The sequence below is a fragment of the Megalops cyprinoides genome, chromosome 8 (genome assembly GCF_013368585.1).
Source record: "Megalops cyprinoides isolate fMegCyp1 chromosome 8, fMegCyp1.pri, whole genome shotgun sequence".
Lineage (NCBI taxonomy): Eukaryota > Metazoa > Chordata > Actinopteri > Elopiformes > Megalopidae > Megalops > Megalops cyprinoides.
Window position 1 is genome coordinate 22,488,956 of NC_050590.1, and position 19,175 is coordinate 22,508,130.

At 40.1% G+C, this 19,175-nt stretch overlaps 3 protein-coding genes across 6 annotated transcripts in view; 2 read left to right on the forward strand and 1 right to left on the reverse strand.

The window, feature by feature from the left end:
• Positions 1 to 6,848, reverse strand: part of LOC118781971 (zinc finger protein 862-like) — a 29,403-nt gene extending 22,555 nt beyond the window's left edge. For 2 of the 4 annotated variants that reach the window (XM_036535152.1, XM_036535149.1), the window contains exon 1: positions 3,875 to 4,064. The gene's annotated coding sequence lies outside the window, so the exon portion shown is untranslated. Of the gene's footprint in view, positions 1 to 3,874; positions 4,065 to 5,646; positions 5,733 to 6,686 lie in introns of those variants that run through there. The other 2 variants (XM_036535150.1, XM_036535151.1) reach the window with 2 other exon arrangements.
• Positions 6,049 to 11,714, forward strand: znf408 (zinc finger protein 408). Its single transcript, XM_036535153.1, has 5 exons — positions 6,049 to 6,138; positions 7,202 to 7,425; positions 7,673 to 7,740; positions 9,186 to 9,457; positions 9,550 to 11,714. Coding segments are annotated over exons 1-5 (2,583 nt in total). The 5' UTR covers positions 6,049 to 6,137; the 3' UTR covers positions 11,568 to 11,714.
• A 1,451-nt stretch (positions 11,715 to 13,165) lies between these two features.
• On the forward strand, positions 13,166 to 19,128 carry f2 (coagulation factor II (thrombin)). Its single transcript, XM_036535717.1, has 14 exons — positions 13,166 to 13,317; positions 13,753 to 13,913; positions 14,194 to 14,218; positions 14,500 to 14,577; positions 14,825 to 14,930; positions 15,009 to 15,142; positions 15,464 to 15,769; positions 16,414 to 16,524; positions 16,702 to 16,828; positions 16,974 to 17,141; positions 17,448 to 17,621; positions 18,101 to 18,279; positions 18,440 to 18,510; positions 18,906 to 19,128. The coding sequence occupies exons 1-14, from the start codon at positions 13,227 to 13,229 to the stop codon at positions 19,056 to 19,058; spliced, it is 1,884 nt and encodes a 627-aa protein (XP_036391610.1). The 5' UTR covers positions 13,166 to 13,226; the 3' UTR covers positions 19,059 to 19,128.
• Positions 19,129 to 19,175: the final 47 nt, after the last annotated feature.

Sequence of the window (19,175 nt, forward strand, 5' to 3'; positions counted from 1 at the left end):
TCCCACCACATTACATCATCACCAATCCTCCAATACCCAATACCCTCCAATTCTCACCATTGGTCTGCCTGTCTGCATGGCCTGTTTCATAACTGGACTAAATCTACATCTGTTCATTATAGCCTTGTATAGAATTATAGGTAAAAACCAATGCAGATACTTTGGGCGTGACCAATAACAAAAACACTGGTGTACAAAAAGTCCAGGACTTCCACACATACAAACTACATTCTGTCAGTAGACGCATTTGTCACATGTGAGTAGAAAAAAACAGCTGCCACCCATCCGTTCATCCATTCAGCACCAGCTTACCACTAAATACATTACTATTCCAAACAAACGTTATCCAACATTTCCTCTTTCAAGTAACTTGCATTATGGTTTATTGTTTCTCTGTGTGGACACAATGTCCTTTCAAGCTTCTGTGTGCTGATACAAACCAATAATGAAAATGGTCGGGGAATAATAAACAGTTCCTTATAATGGAACAGACTGTGGTTGAAGAACTGGGTCATTCTGTCTCAAATCAACCAATAATTGGGTGGGTGGGGGGCACATGCTATCTAGACAGATTTACCATGACAGAGATGATAACTGCTACCAAACATCCCTTTGTATGATCAACTCTGAAATTTTGGCTTCCAAATACTTGGTGTCAATTTATCTTCAAGGTTCTTCTGACACTTTCTTTCTTTATTTCCATGTCCCAAAACCTCAAGAAATAACCTAATGGATATAGAAGCTGTTTTGTGCCAGCTAACATGGTCACAGATACCTCTTACAGCCCTACAGCGGGTAAAACCACATACAAAACTCAGACCTGTATGTTACCTTTTCCAAATTTTATTAGCTATTAGTATGTAGTAAATATGAGTGAAATTTAATCTTTTTTAAGAAACTGCGGTGGAGGGCTTAACTAAACAAACAAAAAACTAGCAAGACAAAAATTTGGTTGCTTCAGAATAATTTATACTGTGTTAAGGGCTTCATATCTTTCATGAAAAACGTGATACAGGACCTTCATCCACAAACATTGGCATAGTTGCAATATCATTTCCTGCTGCAAGGAAAACTGAAGAGGGTCTCTTCTACAACACAACTGAATCACTATGGGTACCCATTCTACACATCTGCCTGTCATTCATTTCCTTCTGTGTATACATTTATGTGCAAATTTACCAATCTTATAGTTCATAAGTCATCTGCATATCATTTTAACACATAAGGTATGCTGCAAAAAAGACAAGATATCTAAAACAATAACAGCACTGGCTTACAAAACAGCCAAGCTACAACTTTTTATTTGTTAGCTGACCTCCTATCACACCAACACATTGAATGGCTGAGTTATTTTTGCAAATCAGTTAATACTGACTAAGAGTAATACTGACTACTTACTGATTTATACATTTGAGCAACTTGGCCTTTTAGTACACATTTCATATACATGTATAAACATTTTATACCACAGAGTGGAGATGTCAGAGATGTTTGTCTCCTGTGAATTGCTTTCAAGAAATTTTATCTGAAGCTGACTTGATGTAAATTTTATTTTGTAATGACTGACAGGCATAGTTTAGTCCCATTTACTATGTCTAATAACACAGTCATTATTCTCACACAGTCTACTTGCACACATATTTTTTCCAAGAATTTCCAGGTCCTTCTTGTGTTTGTAAAGACAACCTTGCTGATATAATGCAGCCTTGCATGGTTAAAACAGAGACTTCTTGCTGTAAAGAGTTATGGTCCCAAGACCATCTATAAACTATGGCCACCTTCCCTACTAAGGGATTCATCAAATGTGCACATGTGAATTAAAGGGCAAACACAAGAATTCTAAAGAAATGTATTGTACAACTGTAATAAGAGACTTCAGAGATTTGTTGGGAATGTGTAGATATTAGATATAGCACATCTGGTTCAAAGGTCGGGAGATGTGCAAGGTTTCCAGACATAGCATGCCAGCATTATCAACCATATGGGCTAAAGAGCTGAAAGGCTTTGAAAGTCTTCACATTGATAACAGGGAATATCAGATGTGAGATAAAGGATGAGACTGGAGAAAAACAAGCTGCCAAAAGAATATTAAGAAACTTATTTTATACACATATATTTTCAATCCGCACATTGCAGAGACTATGAAGTCAACAAAACTGATTGCAAACAACATGCTACAGCATAATTCTTGCCAGTTTGAGCAGTGTGTAATTATTATATGTCACCAAAGTAACCATCTGCAATGCACTGACTAAAAAGGATTGCAACTTCAACCTTTTATCAGAAATTCAGAATGACTCATGTTTTTTCCCTTTATTCTTGCAGTTTCATATAATCACTCCTACACCACTCCATCTAATTTGAGAGAGGGAGGGGGGAAACAAAGACTGGACTGCAATGATTTGGTCATTACCTGCTGAACAAGGCTGGACATATTATAAAAAGATGTAGCCCGAATTAATAAGGGGGAAAGCTATACATCATTTTGGTACAGTGCGGCTTTGAAAGATACCATATGCCATTGAATCACATTTACTTAATTTTAAACTAGATGCAAAAGATTATTTAGCCTGCAAATCGCACATCATAACGCCTAACGCTGAATTAATAAATGTATGTGAATTTAACCGGTTGCTTTCTACCTGCTCCCAAGTTATGTCTGTAAAACTTTGTAGTTGAATGTTAAAGGTGTAGAATTGCAAATATTTCCACTATATTTAATTGTTTTCAGCAGCGTTCACATCTTAATACGCCACTGGCTAGTTAACGAGTAATCTCGTCTCGAATCTGTTTTTGACTATTTTTTTAAGGACATTTAAACAATTAAATTCGACAGTATGATAAAACGATTACACCCACTGCATATGGCTTACTAGTGCAACAACACAGATTTTTTTTTTATCAAATACCTACGTGCGTACGTGTATGTATCAACGTAAAATCTCCATTGGCTGCAAAAACTTCATAACGATCGAATCGTATTGCAAGAATGCGAACACTTAAAGAACAAAACCGATTTCTTTAACGATTAACATTATCTAATTCAAACAAAATGAAATCCTAACAAAAGACATCAAGTTCTAGCAGATTAATCCAATGCTTCGTCCTTAGCTGTCAGCAAAAAAAAAAAAAAAAAAAAAAAAAACAGTTGTGCAACAGCAATAATCATCAATCGGGCAATGGTAAAATGTATAAACATCTAAGAGTTTATTCCTAACCCCTTTATTTTGCCTATCTAGCTTATACGGAGTTAGATTTGTCAGCATTGCAGGTGGACTTTTCCTTTGTATTAACAAATGCAATCCACACGTGAACTAACACATGCGTGTTATTATTCTAACTCTTATTACTATTGTTACTTTGAACAAGGACAGTGCTGTTAATGCTGTACTTAAAGGTAGGGGGTGGCGAAGTACACCTATGAGAAATTCTTAGTACAATAGGTACTGCTAATGAGGGCGGACACCTTTAAAGAGCACACGTCCACATTAATCGACAAATGCCCAACATCCAAATACTCCTCCTTGGTAACGCACTCTCTATCCGAAATGTCTCGGCCACCAAGGCGGAGTGCTGATTGGTTCTCAGCAACGTCGCTCAAAACAAAACGAGCTGTGTAAAAACTGCAACAACTGGGGCAATCATGTCCCTTTAAAACAAACTCGCAATATACCTGTAAAGTTTTTTCTAACAACGCCACTACTTCAACACCTATGGTAATACACAGAACGAACAACTAACATACGAACCGCATAGTTTTATACATTAGAAGCAGACGTTTCCTCGATTTCCCTCTGCAGGCAATTGGCAATTTGCCTAACGTTTTCGGAAGCCATTTTCATTGGCCACATTGGCTACTAAAAGACAGACTCACCTTCCTAGAATCCGCAGCCCTATGAGGGATGTATTCTAATCCTTTTCTTTCACAATATTTAGTCTCCCGTCTCTTGTTTCGCCACCGACGACGCACTGGTACAATTTGATTTTACTAGTCCTCGGCGATGTAAAGTTTTTATTTGAAATAATTTCAGCGAGTCAGCAGCTTCTCTTAGCTTTGACCACCATCTTTTTATTACAGGAAATGACATGGAAAACGGAAGAAAGCAACTTGAGAACAGAGGGGACCCCAAATCAAAGGCAGACGGAAAAAAATATTTGCAAAAGTTTGCCTGCATAACAGTGAAACACTATGCACAGCTGTGTGTAGGGTGAGGCTATTTAAACCCTTGTTACAGATCGCGTGTATAACGACAGCAAAACATTCTTTTTAACATTTCCTTCCGGTATTAAAATCACATTATCACCATAAATAAAGTATGCACAGACCATTCTAAATTATTGGCTACATTTAGATGTATTGTAGCTACTTTATGAATGTCCCAAAAGGACGGCTACAGTCCAAGCAGACTGCTAGCCATTTGAAACTTAAGATGTTAGAATTGCGAAATTACTCGACTTAAAATTCAGCTGTTGGCCATGTCTTATAATCCAAATGCTAAATGGCAAATATTACCCAAAACGGCAACCTACTGTACTGGAATAATGTATAATCTGTGTTTGACGTAAAAGATAAGTCAGTTTGGCAGGGAAAAAAAATAAATGTCTGAGAAACAAAACAGCATGAACAAGATAAACTCAAGATACCTGGTGTAACAAATATTGGTGCAATAACACATGCAAATGTAATGCATGACATTTTCGGTATGAAAAATAATCTGAAACCACTTCTGCTATAACTCCTTTTATATTCCATCTCTGACAAACCACGTGGAATTTTTAACAGGACGTGCATTTAGGACATGCCTCTATAAACAACAAAAAAATCTACCTAAATTTCAACTACTTTCTTAAGAAAATCAGTTTATTTTACCCTTGTAGTTTATCATTTCTAATGTCAAAGGAGAAGGCAAATACTGGTCCTGATGTCACAGAGGTGCAGTTAGATTTTGTTTTGTCTGAACCCTTAAGTGGATCAACAATTAGGATTTATGTATACATGTGGTAATCCTTTAGAGTATCTACACCTACATCTACACCAAAGGTCAAACCACACAACGCCCCCTCTAAAAAGCGGTTCCTCTGATTTTTAAAAGACAATTCTATTAAATTACGTACATATTCATAAAATTTATTTGTGTATATTTGAGTATGCTGAAGTCACTGAGCTGTCTAGTTCATTTTACTCGCATAACCAATACTAAAAAACGACAATCAACATTACATCTTAACGTTAAATCTTAACACTTAACGAAATGAAGTTAGCAGTCTTCATTATTCACGACCTACAACGCAGCCAAAGAGTACAGCTAATGCGATATCTAACTAAATGGAATAAAAGATGAATCATTACACGTTACAAATGGCAATAAAAAATATGATGGGAATTCAAAGAAATTAACGACGGAAACGTGTACAACAGGAGCTTAGTTGGCTACCGAACGTTTTCTTCTAAACCAACATTTCTGTTGCAGCTGCTGCTTTAGCTGGCTAGCTGCTTCCACATACTGTAAACACAGACTAAACAATGTTAGCTGCCAAGCTAATCACATGGGCCCCCATCAAGCGAGTTTCCTAGCTAGCTCGAATTCAGGACAATGCAAAGAGAAGCACCTTGGAATTTAATTCATATCACTTTCATGTACTTACAAATTATTAAGAATAATCAGAACTGTCAAATGCCAATTTAGGGTATATAAAATGAATAAACGTCACTAAGGTTATTTTAAAAATGTCTGGCCAGGTACCAGATACGAGTAGAAAGCCACTTTTCTAAGTGTCACAAATAACTCGGTCGTATAGAAATGGCTCGATTCTAAAGTTAAATTGCAAACCGACATGACTATATACGTATAACTGTTGAATTTAATCAACCACGTCATCATGGTTAGCTACAGCTACATATAATTTAACCAAAATGTATCTCATCTTATAAAATGATTTCTTTAAGATAGATATCTAAATTGTAACGTTGGCTCGCTTGCTCTTGTATAGGAAGTGTTTCCTCGGGGAAGGTTTGACTAGAAGCTACAACTTCCGGACGTTGTCCTTGTTGGCTGGAGAATGATAATTTTCCCGGAGTTTTAGTTAAAAAATAGAAAGCATTCCATTGGCCAAGGCGTAGAAGAAATCTAACCCTGAGTTAGTTTAATTTATATTCTCAAGTTATTGTTTGTGGCGATATTTTTCATGTAAATAAATAGCCGTTTCATGTCGCGAAATGATATGCTCGCGAGCTTGCTAACCTTTGATTTTTGGCCAGCTCAATGGCTCTTCACGTTGGGAAAGGCTAGCTATCCAGTAATCTGAGAGGTTTGGTGTTGCTACCCGGCTAGACGCTCAGTAATCGCCGAAGACTAATGAATAGCTAGACAGGCGATTTAAAACCAACAAACTAGGTAACGAATTGTGAGGAAGGGACTTCCGATGTCGAAGAAGCTACCTTAATTTGCTTGCTATAATCAGCTTTTGCAGTTACTTGTTGGCTAGTTATCCGATGTACCAAAAATGTAGCGTCTGAAGTTTGTTTCGGTTTCAAAGTATTGACGGTGACTAGAGAGCCAGATTAGCTACACCTTTGTTTTGGAGTCCGCGTCATGTAGTATAGGGGTATTTGCCTCCTTGGTCCACACGAGTTTGTGTAGCTTGCTGGCTAGCCAGTATAATTAAAATAACGATGTCAGACTTACCAGCTCTATCTTCTCTGGGGTGATTTAAAATTGCTCGCTATTTTACTAATCTAGTTATCTGACTTTGTTATTGATGGGATTAATACATTGCCTGTTTTGTGTTAGCGCCGAAATTCATTTCGGCACAGTTGCGCATGCTCATATATATTTACCACTGCAGGCTATGACCGACGATTTGAAGTGTTTGTGTTGTGTAGGTAGCTATATGTGCATCACGTAGACCGAACCATTACATAGTGGTTCTTGCTGGAGTTGCCAACGTGAAAAATGTATACTGTATTCACTATTGAGTGACAAAACGTAGTCCTCAAAAATGTGTTTATCAACTAGTTTTTGTGGCTAATTTCAAAGCCACACTGTTTACGTGAACATATTTTTTTATGCATGTGACAGATAATCCGAAAATGTAATTTGCTAATTATCATGCATACGGATGGAATATGACAATATGATAATGGTATTTAATCTCATTTGTAAGCATGTTGTAAAGTTGGCTGTGTTTGGTTTGAATTTAGTGTCTACACACAGTGGAAAAGATCCCCTGAGATGTTTAAAGGATTCACCCCCAGGTCAGGAGTCCCTCCACAGTGTTTTGAATGCTGTGCCTCGAGGGCTGACAGTTGGTCCATCCTTGGCAAATAATGGCCGCTTAGGATTGTGGTGTGTTGGACGCGCCCTGCAGAAAGGTGCCCTCTTAGGCCTACAGGAAGACCAAGCAAAACACCCAGAAACACAAGAGGTACATACTGGCTATTGTTAGTATTTCTGAACATGGTGTATGTCACAGACCTCAGCAACCATCTTTGATAATACATTGGTAAAAGACTGCATGCACAGACCCAGGATCTTTTAGTACTTTTCACATGCAGTGCCCAGTTTTTAACCTCTTAACGTATCAGTAGAACTCAATGTTTGCTGTCCTCTGTACAAATTTGAATTTATCATTATACAGTTTATAAGAACAGTGTGTCATGATTTCTTCGTAGAGCGGGTTAGAGGAGCCATGCACAGCTGTAGCCAGTGGACCTTGTGGGGACAAGAGTTACTGGATTAGGTATGTCAAGACAGTTTTAGCTTTTCTACTGCAATCTGGAAAAGGAAATATTGTAGATCTGAAACCCAAACTTATCACATTAACTTTATTTCATTCATTTTTTATTTATTTATTTACTTTTTTACCTGAAATTAGTTTGCTGAGCAGACTGATATGTACTATATGATACTTCTCGCCCGGGAAAGGGTTTCCCTGTTTTAGTTAACCCATTAAAATCACAAAATTGAACCATGTTTGACTGACTGAAAGGATGGTAAACAATCAGGCATATCTTTGATAAAAATACATGCAAGCAATGTGGAAGGCTAAACATAACCCTCTCCAGGGAGAAGTATATTGACGGAGATGTCAGTAGGGCACATAATCCTGTGTAGCAAATTTTTGAACCTTGTGTGACACGAAATTTGAAATGTGTTTTTCCACAGGTCAATAGCATTTATGTTTATATATTAAGGACTTAGCTGCAGTTTAGGGGAGGAAATCATTTTTCCTACTCCACTTCCTATTCCCTTACCTATTGCCCTACTGCCTTCATATTTGAGGGTGTTCAGAGGTTAGGCAGTGAATTTCAGAAGTGGTTTAGGGGCTTTTAGGCCTTGATTATCCACTTTGATCACACAAGTAACCTGGCACTTGCAGAGGTTGAGGCTACTTGTATTTTGGTTTCATGCATGCATGTCACAATAAATCAGTGATGCATTTTTTGCAATTTCCAACTTAAACTCAACGAACTATGAACAACAAAGTACAAACCAAGGATTTATATGTTTAGGTTTATTTTTAAGCAATAATATCAATATAATCCAGCGCAACTTCCAGCTCAATAGAGCATAATTGTATCCATTCAATTTAAACAAGCAACAATGTCAGACCAGGCTACCAACACTCCCAGACCAGTGAGTATGAGCATAATACTACTCGAGCTGTACTACAAATTAACTTGTGCAATCTGACGCAAGCTAAGTATACTACGATACAACAGCACCTGGAACACAGAATCACAATCCCACACGTAAAGCAACTATCAAATACTAGAGGTATTAGGTGTTAGGGGCTGGGATTGCAGTGGAACCGAGATGCAGTCTGAAGAAGTGGGTCTTCAGTCTGCGTCGGAAGATGGCCAGTGATTCCACTGTCCTAACCTCCGTGGGGAGTTAATTCCACGGCTGAGGTACCTATACGGACAGTGATCATGTCTGAAAAGAGCGACCCTATCGGGTCGGGACAGTCAGGTTCCCCGTCGATGCAGAGCGACGATCTTGAGGGAACATATATCTCCTTAGTTATAACTCATTCTTCTTTGAGTGGCCCTAACTTGGATGTCAGCAACACATAACATGGAGGCCACTCGCAGCAAGTGGGTGGGGCTCAATTGGGATGTAGTCAAACTATGTCACATCAAATGCTCTCCTTCATGACTTGTGACTCCCCTTTGGTTGCCTCAGGTTTGCCTGCATTGCAAGGAGTAAAGAGAAGCAGAATGTAAGTGTCCACGAGGTGGGTGGCAGGCTCTGCCTCAGGGCTTGTGAGGATATCAGTCCAGGAACAGAGCTGCTTCTCTGGCTGGAGGACCAGCAATGTTCTACTGAACCACTGAAGCAAGACACAAGCCAGGAGGTGGAAATCACACCAAAAGGCAGGCTTCTTGAAGAGGAAACAATTCTTGAGAACAAATTGAACCAATCTGAGGAGGACACCGCCACGGAGCAGCTTCCAGGTACCAGGTTGTTAAATGTGAGTTCTCGTTTGTCAGAGTATACAATTTGAATTCTTTTGATGACTCGATTTTTTTCTTTTATCTTTATCCAGACCTCAAACAAAGTCCGTCAGAGCACATCATGGTTCCAGACATAACCAACATTTCTCAAGAGCCTTCAGGAGAAGGAGAGGTGAAAAGCATGCTACAGACTCAAATCAAAAGAAGAAAACCTCAGATCTTTAGAATGAAGAAGAAACCCTTGAGGAGCCCTGAAACACGTGGCCCTAAACAAAATGAGCAAAATGGGGGTGGAGACAACTGGCAGGTGAACAATACAACCAGTGATTATCCCCAGCAGTCCAGTGTGCTTCAAAATGAGAGTGAACAAACACAAAATATGGGGGAAGATTGTGAGGATAGCAAAAAGACAGAAGATCAAGGAGCAGGGGCATCCAGGGCCAGCTCTCGTCTAGCTGCCAAACCCAGAAAGGTTCACACACTCGTGAGCCGTATACAGAAGCGACTACAGGAGCGTAAGATGAGGGTCCTGGAGCAGCAAGTGGAGGAGCAGAGCCCATCTGAGGAAAGCGCTGTGGAAGCCTCATCAGAAGGTGCGGAGAATAGACAGTCCACCCGAGATGCAGGCCCTGGACAAAAGGAGGAGATCCATCACTTTGTGATACAGCAAAATACATATGACTTCCTCAAGGGCATTTATTTAGGGGGGCAGGGAGCCTCACAAGGTAACTTTATGCCAGTCCCAGAGCTCTTCCACTTTGATACCAGGGAGAGACGGTATAAATGTGATGAGTGTGACAAAAGTTTCTTCCAACTGTGCCACCTGAAGAAGCACAAGTTTACTCACTCGGACCTGAAACCTTACCTATGTACAGAGTGCGGAAAGAACTACAGTTCACAGGAAAGCTTCCGTGCACACCTCTTGATGCACAAGGGTGAGAGGCCCTTCAAATGCCAGCAGTGTGACAAGAGCTATGGCCTGAAGCGAGATCTGAAGGAGCATGAGGTTCTTCACACAGGTGAGCGGCCCTTTGTGTGTGACATCTGCGGTAAGGCCTTTGCCCGCCGGCCATCCTTGCGTATCCACCGCGAGGCCCACCGGGCAAGGGAGACCGGTATCCGTGCAGCTAAGATCAAGTGCCCTGTATGTGGTAAGGAGCTAGCGAACTCAGGCTCTCTGAGGAATCATATGCGACTACACACTGGTGAACGGCCCCATCCCTGCCCCCACTGTGGCAAGACCTTCCGACAACGTGGCAACTTGCTTGGCCACCTACGCATCCACACTGGGGAGAAGCCCTTCAAGTGTGACCACTGTGATCGGCGCTTCTCACAGGCACCAGAGCTGAGGCGCCACCTTATCTCACACACAGGAGAGGCCTACCTCTGCCCTGTTTGTGGCAAGGCTCTCCGGGACCCCCATACATTGCGGGCTCATGAGCTCCTGCACACAGGGGAACGACCCCACACATGTGAGGTGTGCGGGAAGGGCTACACCTTGGCTACCAAACTTCGCCGTCATCAGAAGTCCCACCTGGAGGAGAAACCCTACAAGTGCCCAACTTGTGGTGCCGGGTACACATTGATGCAGAGCCTAGTCCGCCACCAGCTTGTCCACAAGAGGAAAGAGGAGAAGGTTGCGGGAGAGTTGGCTGAGGCCCTGGCAGCCCTAGAACCTGGCCATCCTGCCCCAATGAAGGGAAGACCAAGGAAGGGATCCCAGAAGGCAGGCACAAGGTCCAGAGCACACCAGTGGGAGGCTGTGGAGTCCTCAGAGGAGCAGACAGTGGTATACGTTCAAGACATTGAAAACCTGACTGTGGAACCAACTTCAGAGGAGGTCGTCATCAGCACTGCTGGACCATTCCACGACAGGGCAGCCTTCACACCAGAGCATGTTGTCCACAAGGTGGTGGGAACAACCACTGAACTCACCCCAACGGTGCAGGGTCAGGAGTGCATACAGCTCAATGAGGATGTCATAGAGATCATTGTCTCAGATTCTACTGAGAAGTGCATAATAGTGGAGGAGCAGAAGGTGCACAGCAATGTGGTTATACTGCAGGGAGATGATGGGTTGAGTTCAGTGGCAGAGACTATTGAGATATAAGTAGGAGCTTTGCCCTGCATCAGTCCCACTGTCATGTTGTGTTTTTGAATGATTGACTACATGCTGAAATTATGATATTTTCACTACTGACAAAAAGGATATTCAATGATAAATGAACACTTAGCCTAAGAAACTTGTTGGTAGAACATCATGTCATGTCAATATATACATGTCAAAGTTAGCTTGCATGTTACTGAAGTACTGTAGTTGATTTTGTAAAACAACATTTTTTATAATCTAGAAGTAGTGAAAATTAAACCAAATAATCTGAAGTGGAAAGGCCAGATTTAGTGACATTTTGGCTCTGTTTGTATTGTGACAACATCAGCAGAGTTTGTAAGATTCCTGCAAATATTGACAGTCCTTTGTGGTGAACCTTGTCTCAGCACTAAATCTGTACCAAATGTTCTTTTCCAGTACCACACATTAATGAAAATCAAAGTGGCAAAATTGAGTTGAGTTTGAGCTTTGATATATCCATACCAATGAAATGAGGAATTCCTCATTCATGTGAAGTTTTTCAAAATGTATCTCAGCCTTTACAATATAAAAAAAACGACAAGCTTCAGATTTTGTTGCCTTTCACAGCTCTTCAGAAGAGAACAACAGAACAGTTGCCCTTTGACCCTGTATTATCAAGTCCAAAATGGAAGTCCAAAAGTTTTTTTTTAAAGTTTACAATTAAAAGAAAGTATACAAAGGCCTTATATTACCTGAACTCGTTCTGTGTAATTTTACGGAAATTGTAATTTCTGACATTACCTTTGTGCTGTGTGTCATCCAATATTTGAAGACAAATATTGAAACATCCAGGACTTGCAGAAGAATCAATAAACTTTCTGGTTTGTGCAGCTTTTATGTGGTATCATTTAGAATGAATTCACTTTTGATATATGTGTTATATAGTGCTTTTTAAATTTATCTCAATAATCCCCACCAAAGAATTATTGAGCTTATCTTTTTGCAAATACGAATTCATATCAATGGTATGGCAAAAGTTTGAATTCAGCTTCACCAATGGAAAGCAGAAGGACAGTTTTCAGTTACTTTACTAACTTACCTTTCTACTTGCAGTGACGTATGTTACTGTACTCCCACTTCTTCATACCATACATTTCCCTATGTATGTTGGTGTCAGACATGCAGAATGCAGAATTATAAACAAATACCTTTGCCCAAGTTCAGCCACAATCTTTCGGCTTAATTCTGATGAACAGATTTTAGCAAGCCTTATCGTTTCTCATGTTTGGCAGTCACTGGACATGAACAAAAAGCTATGTGGTTGAAATGTGTTACTCAAAGTGTTACTGCAATGCAACGAGATTGATTCAGAGTCTCTGTCTTACTAGAAATCTGATGATACAGCTTTCAACACATCAAAAATATATAAACAAATGTGGTGACTGAAGTACAAATGTTATACATGAATTCTTTTTTTGGCCGTAATCTTTGAAAGACAGCTGCATGAGCCATGAAGGCAATTTGAAGATTAGTGAGTTGAACATCAACAGAAAGGGAGCAATGGCCCTTACAAGTTCAGACACTCCATAGTTCAATATTAACCAGGAGGTTGCATGTTTTTTAAGCGGGGGTTGATGGAAAGTGGTGGGGGTGGTGAAGGGGTGCAAAATGTGCTAGGTTTTGTGAGGAATTCACTTCATGTCATCCGAAACAATGAGGGGAATAAGAGCAACTGTTGTTTTCACATTATTATTTTCTTCAGTATTCAAGATCACCTTGTGTGGAAATGGTAAGACATTTCTGCTCATGACTGATACAAAAATATCTTTCTTAAATCTCTGTGTAAAGAGTGTCCATGAGTATGCATAATAGTTTTGCTGTGACAAATTTTTACTTGTAAATGCTAATATTACTTTTAGGACATCAGCTACATAGATACAGAAATATATTCACTCATGGCAAAAGAAAAGGTTACTTAAAGCCAGGTTTGAAAACAGGAAACTGATACAGTTCATTAGAAACACTTTTGATCAATTAGCCATCATAATCTGGGGTCATATGATTCAGCTGAACAGTAAGTTAAGGCTGATTTAGTAGTGGTTATAATATTCTTCATTGAATTAGTATGAGAATTACCATTATCTTCATGGCCGTTACTACAGGGGGTAACAAATCTGAAATCAGTTGTGAATTGAAGCTGGTTTGTGTTTTCTGTTGCTGTTAGTATTTCTTGATAGAAAATCAGCATCTCAAGTTTTCGTCCGTGCAAAGAGGGCGAATTCTCTCATGGAAGAGGTAAGAAAGGGAGACCTGGAACGAGAATGTGTGGAAGAGATATGTGATCACGAGGAGGCACGAGAGGTGTTTGAAAATCATGACAAAACGGTGAGTCAAGAATGCCTGTCGCTGGCTCATACCTCATTAGTGGATAAAAGGAATTTTCATTTGAGTTTGAACTGTACAGTTCCATACTAACATTTAATACTTGGTGTAAGATGCTTTTGCGCATTCTAGAATCTTTGTGCATGTGTGTGCTTAATGTGATGCATATATTCATTTGCTACTTAACTGAACATATTACCCTTCAAAAGATGTCAGCTATTGAGTTTTCATTAATGTTTTACCTACAGGTAGTAGCATTAATGTATACTTTTTTCTGATTTAGGCTGTGTTTTGGATCAAATATGGGGGTAAGAATATATTTTTAACTAATTTGAAAATAGTATTTTGTATGAATTTGTTTTTGTTCTTAAAACCAAATATAAATGTAAATGTTGTTGAACAAAGAACAAAGTACGACTGAAGAAACAGAAAGCCCTGTGCCTTTTGTGATTCTTGTAGCTATTTTGCATACATTTTTGCCATGCCAGTTATCTTTAAGTATTGAAATGTGTATATGTTTGTTGGATGTTTTTTTAGACAGAAATAGGGTAATTGTAACATAACCCATGTTTACCTGTGTTATTTTAAGATTGTAAAGGCACTGATTTGCCCAGAACCAAGGATGGTATCCAGACATTGCGGACATGTTTGGATAATTATTCGGAGGGTAACTCCTTTGTCAATTTCTACTATGCTGTTAAACATAAAGAGATAAAACAGTATTTAAGTCTTTGTTCAAGGCATGTCACTTTTTAAAAATGTATACTGAAACAATGCTTCAATAAAATATTGTTTACAAAATCAATAAACATCAAACAGCAAGTTTGGTTTGTAATAACCATGCCTTCTGTTGTTCATAGAGTTAATAAAGGTATATAATTGATCTGATTTTTTGCTATTCTGCCATTTTACAGTGAACTGTTCAGCAGGCATTGGTAAGAACTACCGGGGTGACATTTCTGTCACCCTGTCAGGAAGGACGTGTCAGTACTGGACCAGTAATTTCCCACACAGAATCACGTATGTTTCAGTATTATCCCCCAACACTTTGTATAACCCTGGAGTGTGGATACCAATTCATCTTTAACTGTTTTTTAGGGAGTTCAATGTTTCGTCTGACAAGACCCTGACTGAAAACCACTGCAGGAACCCAGACGGCAGTTTCTCAGGGCCCTGGTGCTTCACTCGGGACCCCACAGTCAGGAAAGAAGAATGTCATGTTCCGAAATGCGGTTAGAGTCTTGCCACTCATCCCCTGTGCTGTACCTGTCTCCTTCAAACAGACACCTCATTTAGCATTCTCTCCTACCACCTCAGATACAACGGGGGAACTGTAGCATCTGGCTTCAATTTTTTAAAATTTCAGTAGTCTTGTTGCTGAGCTGTCTAGATAACAAGCGTTTTTTCTTACTGTTTGGCTAGAGTCTTGTCTTATTTCCCTCTCGATAATGCAGTGTTTGGAATGTTTAACACAATGACCAATATACAAATGTGTCACCACAATTCCTTCTCATGTGTCTGACACCACAAACCTGTAAATTTGTCCTGTACAGGCGAACCCTTTGTGCCTGCTCCAGCTCCTCCTGCCGTTGATGTGAAAGCCAAGTATACCAAAAAAGACTGCTTGGCCGGTAGTGGTGAGGACTATACAGGGAACCTCTCTGTCACCATGAAGGGCTTCACGTGTCTACCTTGGAGTTCACCTAAAGCTGTTGCCCTCAGTGCTGGAAAAGACTTTAATCGTGAAATCAAGCTGGTAGAGAATCACTGCAGAAACCCTGACATGGATTTGGAAGGGCCTTGGTGCTTTGTGGACAAACCCAACATCACCATGGACTACTGCAAACTAGAGCTGTGTGGTGAGTTGACGATATACATTATCAACTACTGGCTGCCAAGCATCATTAAAGGAAAATTTTTACTAACCCAGTGATCACAAGGTGGCATCATCATGCACACACAGGCAATTACATTAGGTTCATGAGATTCATACACAGAAAAAAAATTAACATTGCATCTTTTGGAAACGTACGTGACCATTTGTACGGCATTGTTATGTAGATTAGGGCTCCTTAATGTAATACTATTAGTAATCCACCGAAAATGACCTAAGAGAAGAAGACACACAACTTTCAAAATGTCAACAGTTTTAAAACAAACTTCCATAGAGATCACATGAAACTATGACATACTACATGCAACACCTCACCACATCTGCATTCAGAGAGATCTTGAGATTACATTGGGGAAAAAACTGGTGGTGTTGTGCTCCACTCACTACTGAAAACTGCCACCCCGACCTTACCCTTATTCTGCAGTCCAGTTCATCCCAGAGATATTTTGTCTGATTGAGGTCAGGACTCTGTGCTGGTCAGTCCAATGTGATTTTCTTCATGCCATGTGTTTAGGATTACAGCCGAGCCATTTGACATTATCATTGAAATACCTTTACTGAACTTGCGTTTTTGTCTCAGTAAACATTGCATTACTGGTGTACACACAGATGATCCCATTGATAATTATGAAGAGGAGCTTGATGGACGTGAAAGGACAGTGATTTCAGGGCCAAAAAAGACCTTTATGAATCCAAGGAGTTTTGGCGCTGGAGAACTGGGTAGGTATATAACTGGAAGTGTATGTTTATGAGTCTGTGTTGGGGAGAGGAGGTGTAGGTGGACAACAAATGAAAATGTTTTGTTAGGTGGTGAGACAGCATATTCCAGTTGATACTCCTTCAGCCCCCATTCAGTTTCACTGCTCTGAAGTAATCCCAGCCTTACACAAATTTCAGTGTGTGGAGAGCGGCCCTTTTTTGAGAAGACAAAGAAGGAGGACCAGAATGAGCAGGAGCTGCTGGAATCCTACCAGGGAAGCCGAATTGTGAAAGGCACGGATGCTGAAATAGGGAGTGCACCATGGTACAAATGTCCATATGCATACAGACCATTGCATTCTTCCACATTCAGATCGTCATGGGCTAGTGTCCCATAACATAGCTACCATTGGGACTTGGTCCCTGGTGAGGATAATGTGTGTAAACAGTGTTGGTCTCTGCCATGGCAGGCAGGTGATGCTGTACAAGAAGAGCCCACAGGAGCTGCTGTGTGGAGCCAGTCTAATCAGTGATGAGTGGATCCTTACTGCTGCCCACTGCATTCTGTACCCACCCTGGGATAAAAACTTCACTATCAATGACATTGTAGTCCGACTGGGCAAGCATTTCCGTGCTAGGTGAGTGGTAAAGGCCAATGAGGAAGATTTGTCTGATAAAACACCTTTAACATCCTTTTGCTATCCTTGTGCATTGAAATGAAAGTTACCAAAGATTTAATTTTCCACTGTCCTCAGTATCTGACTGGATGAAATCAAATGTAAAGCTTACCAATATTTAATAAAACCAAATAATGAACAATTGAAATCCAGCCAAGCTACACAAGGTAAAATACGTTAAAATGTGTGAATCTCTTTAAAAACTCATAGAACAAAGGTCTAATTCCAATTTCTACCATGAACGCACATGTTACCTTTCATCCCCAGGTTTGAAAGAGGCACTGAAAGAATTGTTGCCCTTGATCAAATAATTGTCCACCCCAAATACAACTGGAGAGAGAACCTTGATCGGGACATAGCTCTTCTGCACATGAGGAAGTCCATCACCTTCAATGATGTAATCCATCCCATTTGTCTGCCAACCAAGAAAATTGCAAAAAGGTACATCAGTGTAATATCAACCAGACCACTTTTTTTTCATGGAAAATCACCATGGCTCTAAAATCATGGTTATCTTGGTTATTCATGGTAGTCGTCTTTGATAAGATGTGGTAAAGGTGTGTCAGGCTGCACTTAATGTTGTACATCAGTGGGAGACCTCATGGGAAAACAAGACCATTGCTTAAAATTGAGTTTTTGAGTCAGTAGAAAGTACTCAGTTCACACCCCAGTGAAGTGTCAGGGATACTACAGGTGATGCTGTCTTTCAGATGAAACATTATCCATGGCTCTGGTTCACTGTTGTCATCAAAGAGAATTGTTAACCTATGTATCAGGGCCAGATTTTCCTCTACCATAATCCTTCAGTCAGATGGATCCTTGACTATTTTCTACAATGTTGAGTGGTGACAGCTAATGAAATTGTATTCCTCATCAATCGTGAATAAACTTGAGCTGCCAACATTTCTCTCTCAATGCAGGCTGATGTTTGCAGGCTACAAGGGCCGCGTGACTGGTTGGGGAAACCTCAGAGAGTCATGGTCTTCTGCCACCCAAAAACTGCCAGATGTCCTCCAACAGGTTCACCTGCCTATAGTGGAGCAGGACATCTGCCGCAGCTCCACTTCCATACGGATTACAGACAATATGTTCTGTGCAGGTGAGAGGATGCATGAGCAAGATGTTTCCACCACTCTGTGGATACTGTAGTGGATGCTGAATTTCATTGATGGGAAGCAGATAAGTTTGTACTCCACAAACTGCATTATTGCTAATAATAGTCAACATAATACTCATAGTAGTTGGTTTCTATGATTTAGGGTATAAACCAGAGGATGCTACCAGTGGCGATGCCTGTGAAGGTGACAGTGGGGGTCCTTTTGTCATGAAGGTAAGAGATCTGATTAAATATAACTTTTCTTGTGCACTGTTTTTTCCACAACACTCCACCATGAAACAGTTTGGAAATGCAGTATGTCTGAAGCAAGGTTGGAAGTATTATACAAAATGAGGATCAAACCCCATCTTTCATACAACAGGAAACAACATGACTGTATTCAAAGGTACACAGGATACCCACCACGTGGAATGATCACTCTGTCATTCATAAAGACCACAACATTGTCTCCAGTGCCAGAATTGCATTACATGATATGTATCTGTCAGTTCTGCATTATGTGTTAAACAGCTTCTAACCAAAGCAGTGATAATCTGTGTGTATGTGTGTTCATTGGTGCACAATATCCTTAGTCTTTGAGCAAACTCCTGTTTTTTGTTGTCTTACAGAGTCCAGATGATGGCCGGTGGTACCAGATTGGCATTGTGTCATGGGGAGAAGGCTGTGACAGAGATGGGAAATTTGGATTCTATACCCATTTGTTCCGTATGAGAAGGTGGATGAAGAAAGTCATTGAAAAAGCAGATGGCGATGATGACTGATATCGTCTTTGCTTCTATGTGTCTTTCCACAAGGAAATCAAAATAAAGTGTGAATTGATTGAAAGTAAATGTCCTTTCCTTTAATAATGATTATTTACCAGGCAAGTTTGCTTGTCC

What these genes read in the sequence shown, in the direction of transcription:
- f2 (XM_036535717.1), top strand. Translation starts at nt 13,227, where the DNA reads ATGTCATCCGAAACAATGAGGGGAATAAGAGCAACTGTTGTTTTCACA. An exon ending in AATTTCCCACACAGAATCAC is followed by an intron (nt 14,931 to 15,008) that starts GTATGTTTCAGT and finishes ACTGTTTTTTAG; the next exon opens with GGAGTTCAATGTTTCGTCTG. An exon ending in CTGCAAACTAGAGCTGTGTG is followed by an intron (nt 15,770 to 16,413) that starts GTGAGTTGACGA and finishes GTGTACACACAG; the next exon opens with ATGATCCCATTGATAATTAT.
- znf408 (XM_036535153.1), top strand. An exon ending in AACACCCAGAAACACAAGAG is followed by an intron (nt 7,426 to 7,672) that starts GTACATACTGGC and finishes ATTTCTTCGTAG; the next exon opens with AGCGGGTTAGAGGAGCCATG. An exon ending in GACAAGAGTTACTGGATTAG is followed by an intron (nt 7,741 to 9,185) that starts GTATGTCAAGAC and finishes TGGTTGCCTCAG; the next exon opens with GTTTGCCTGCATTGCAAGGA.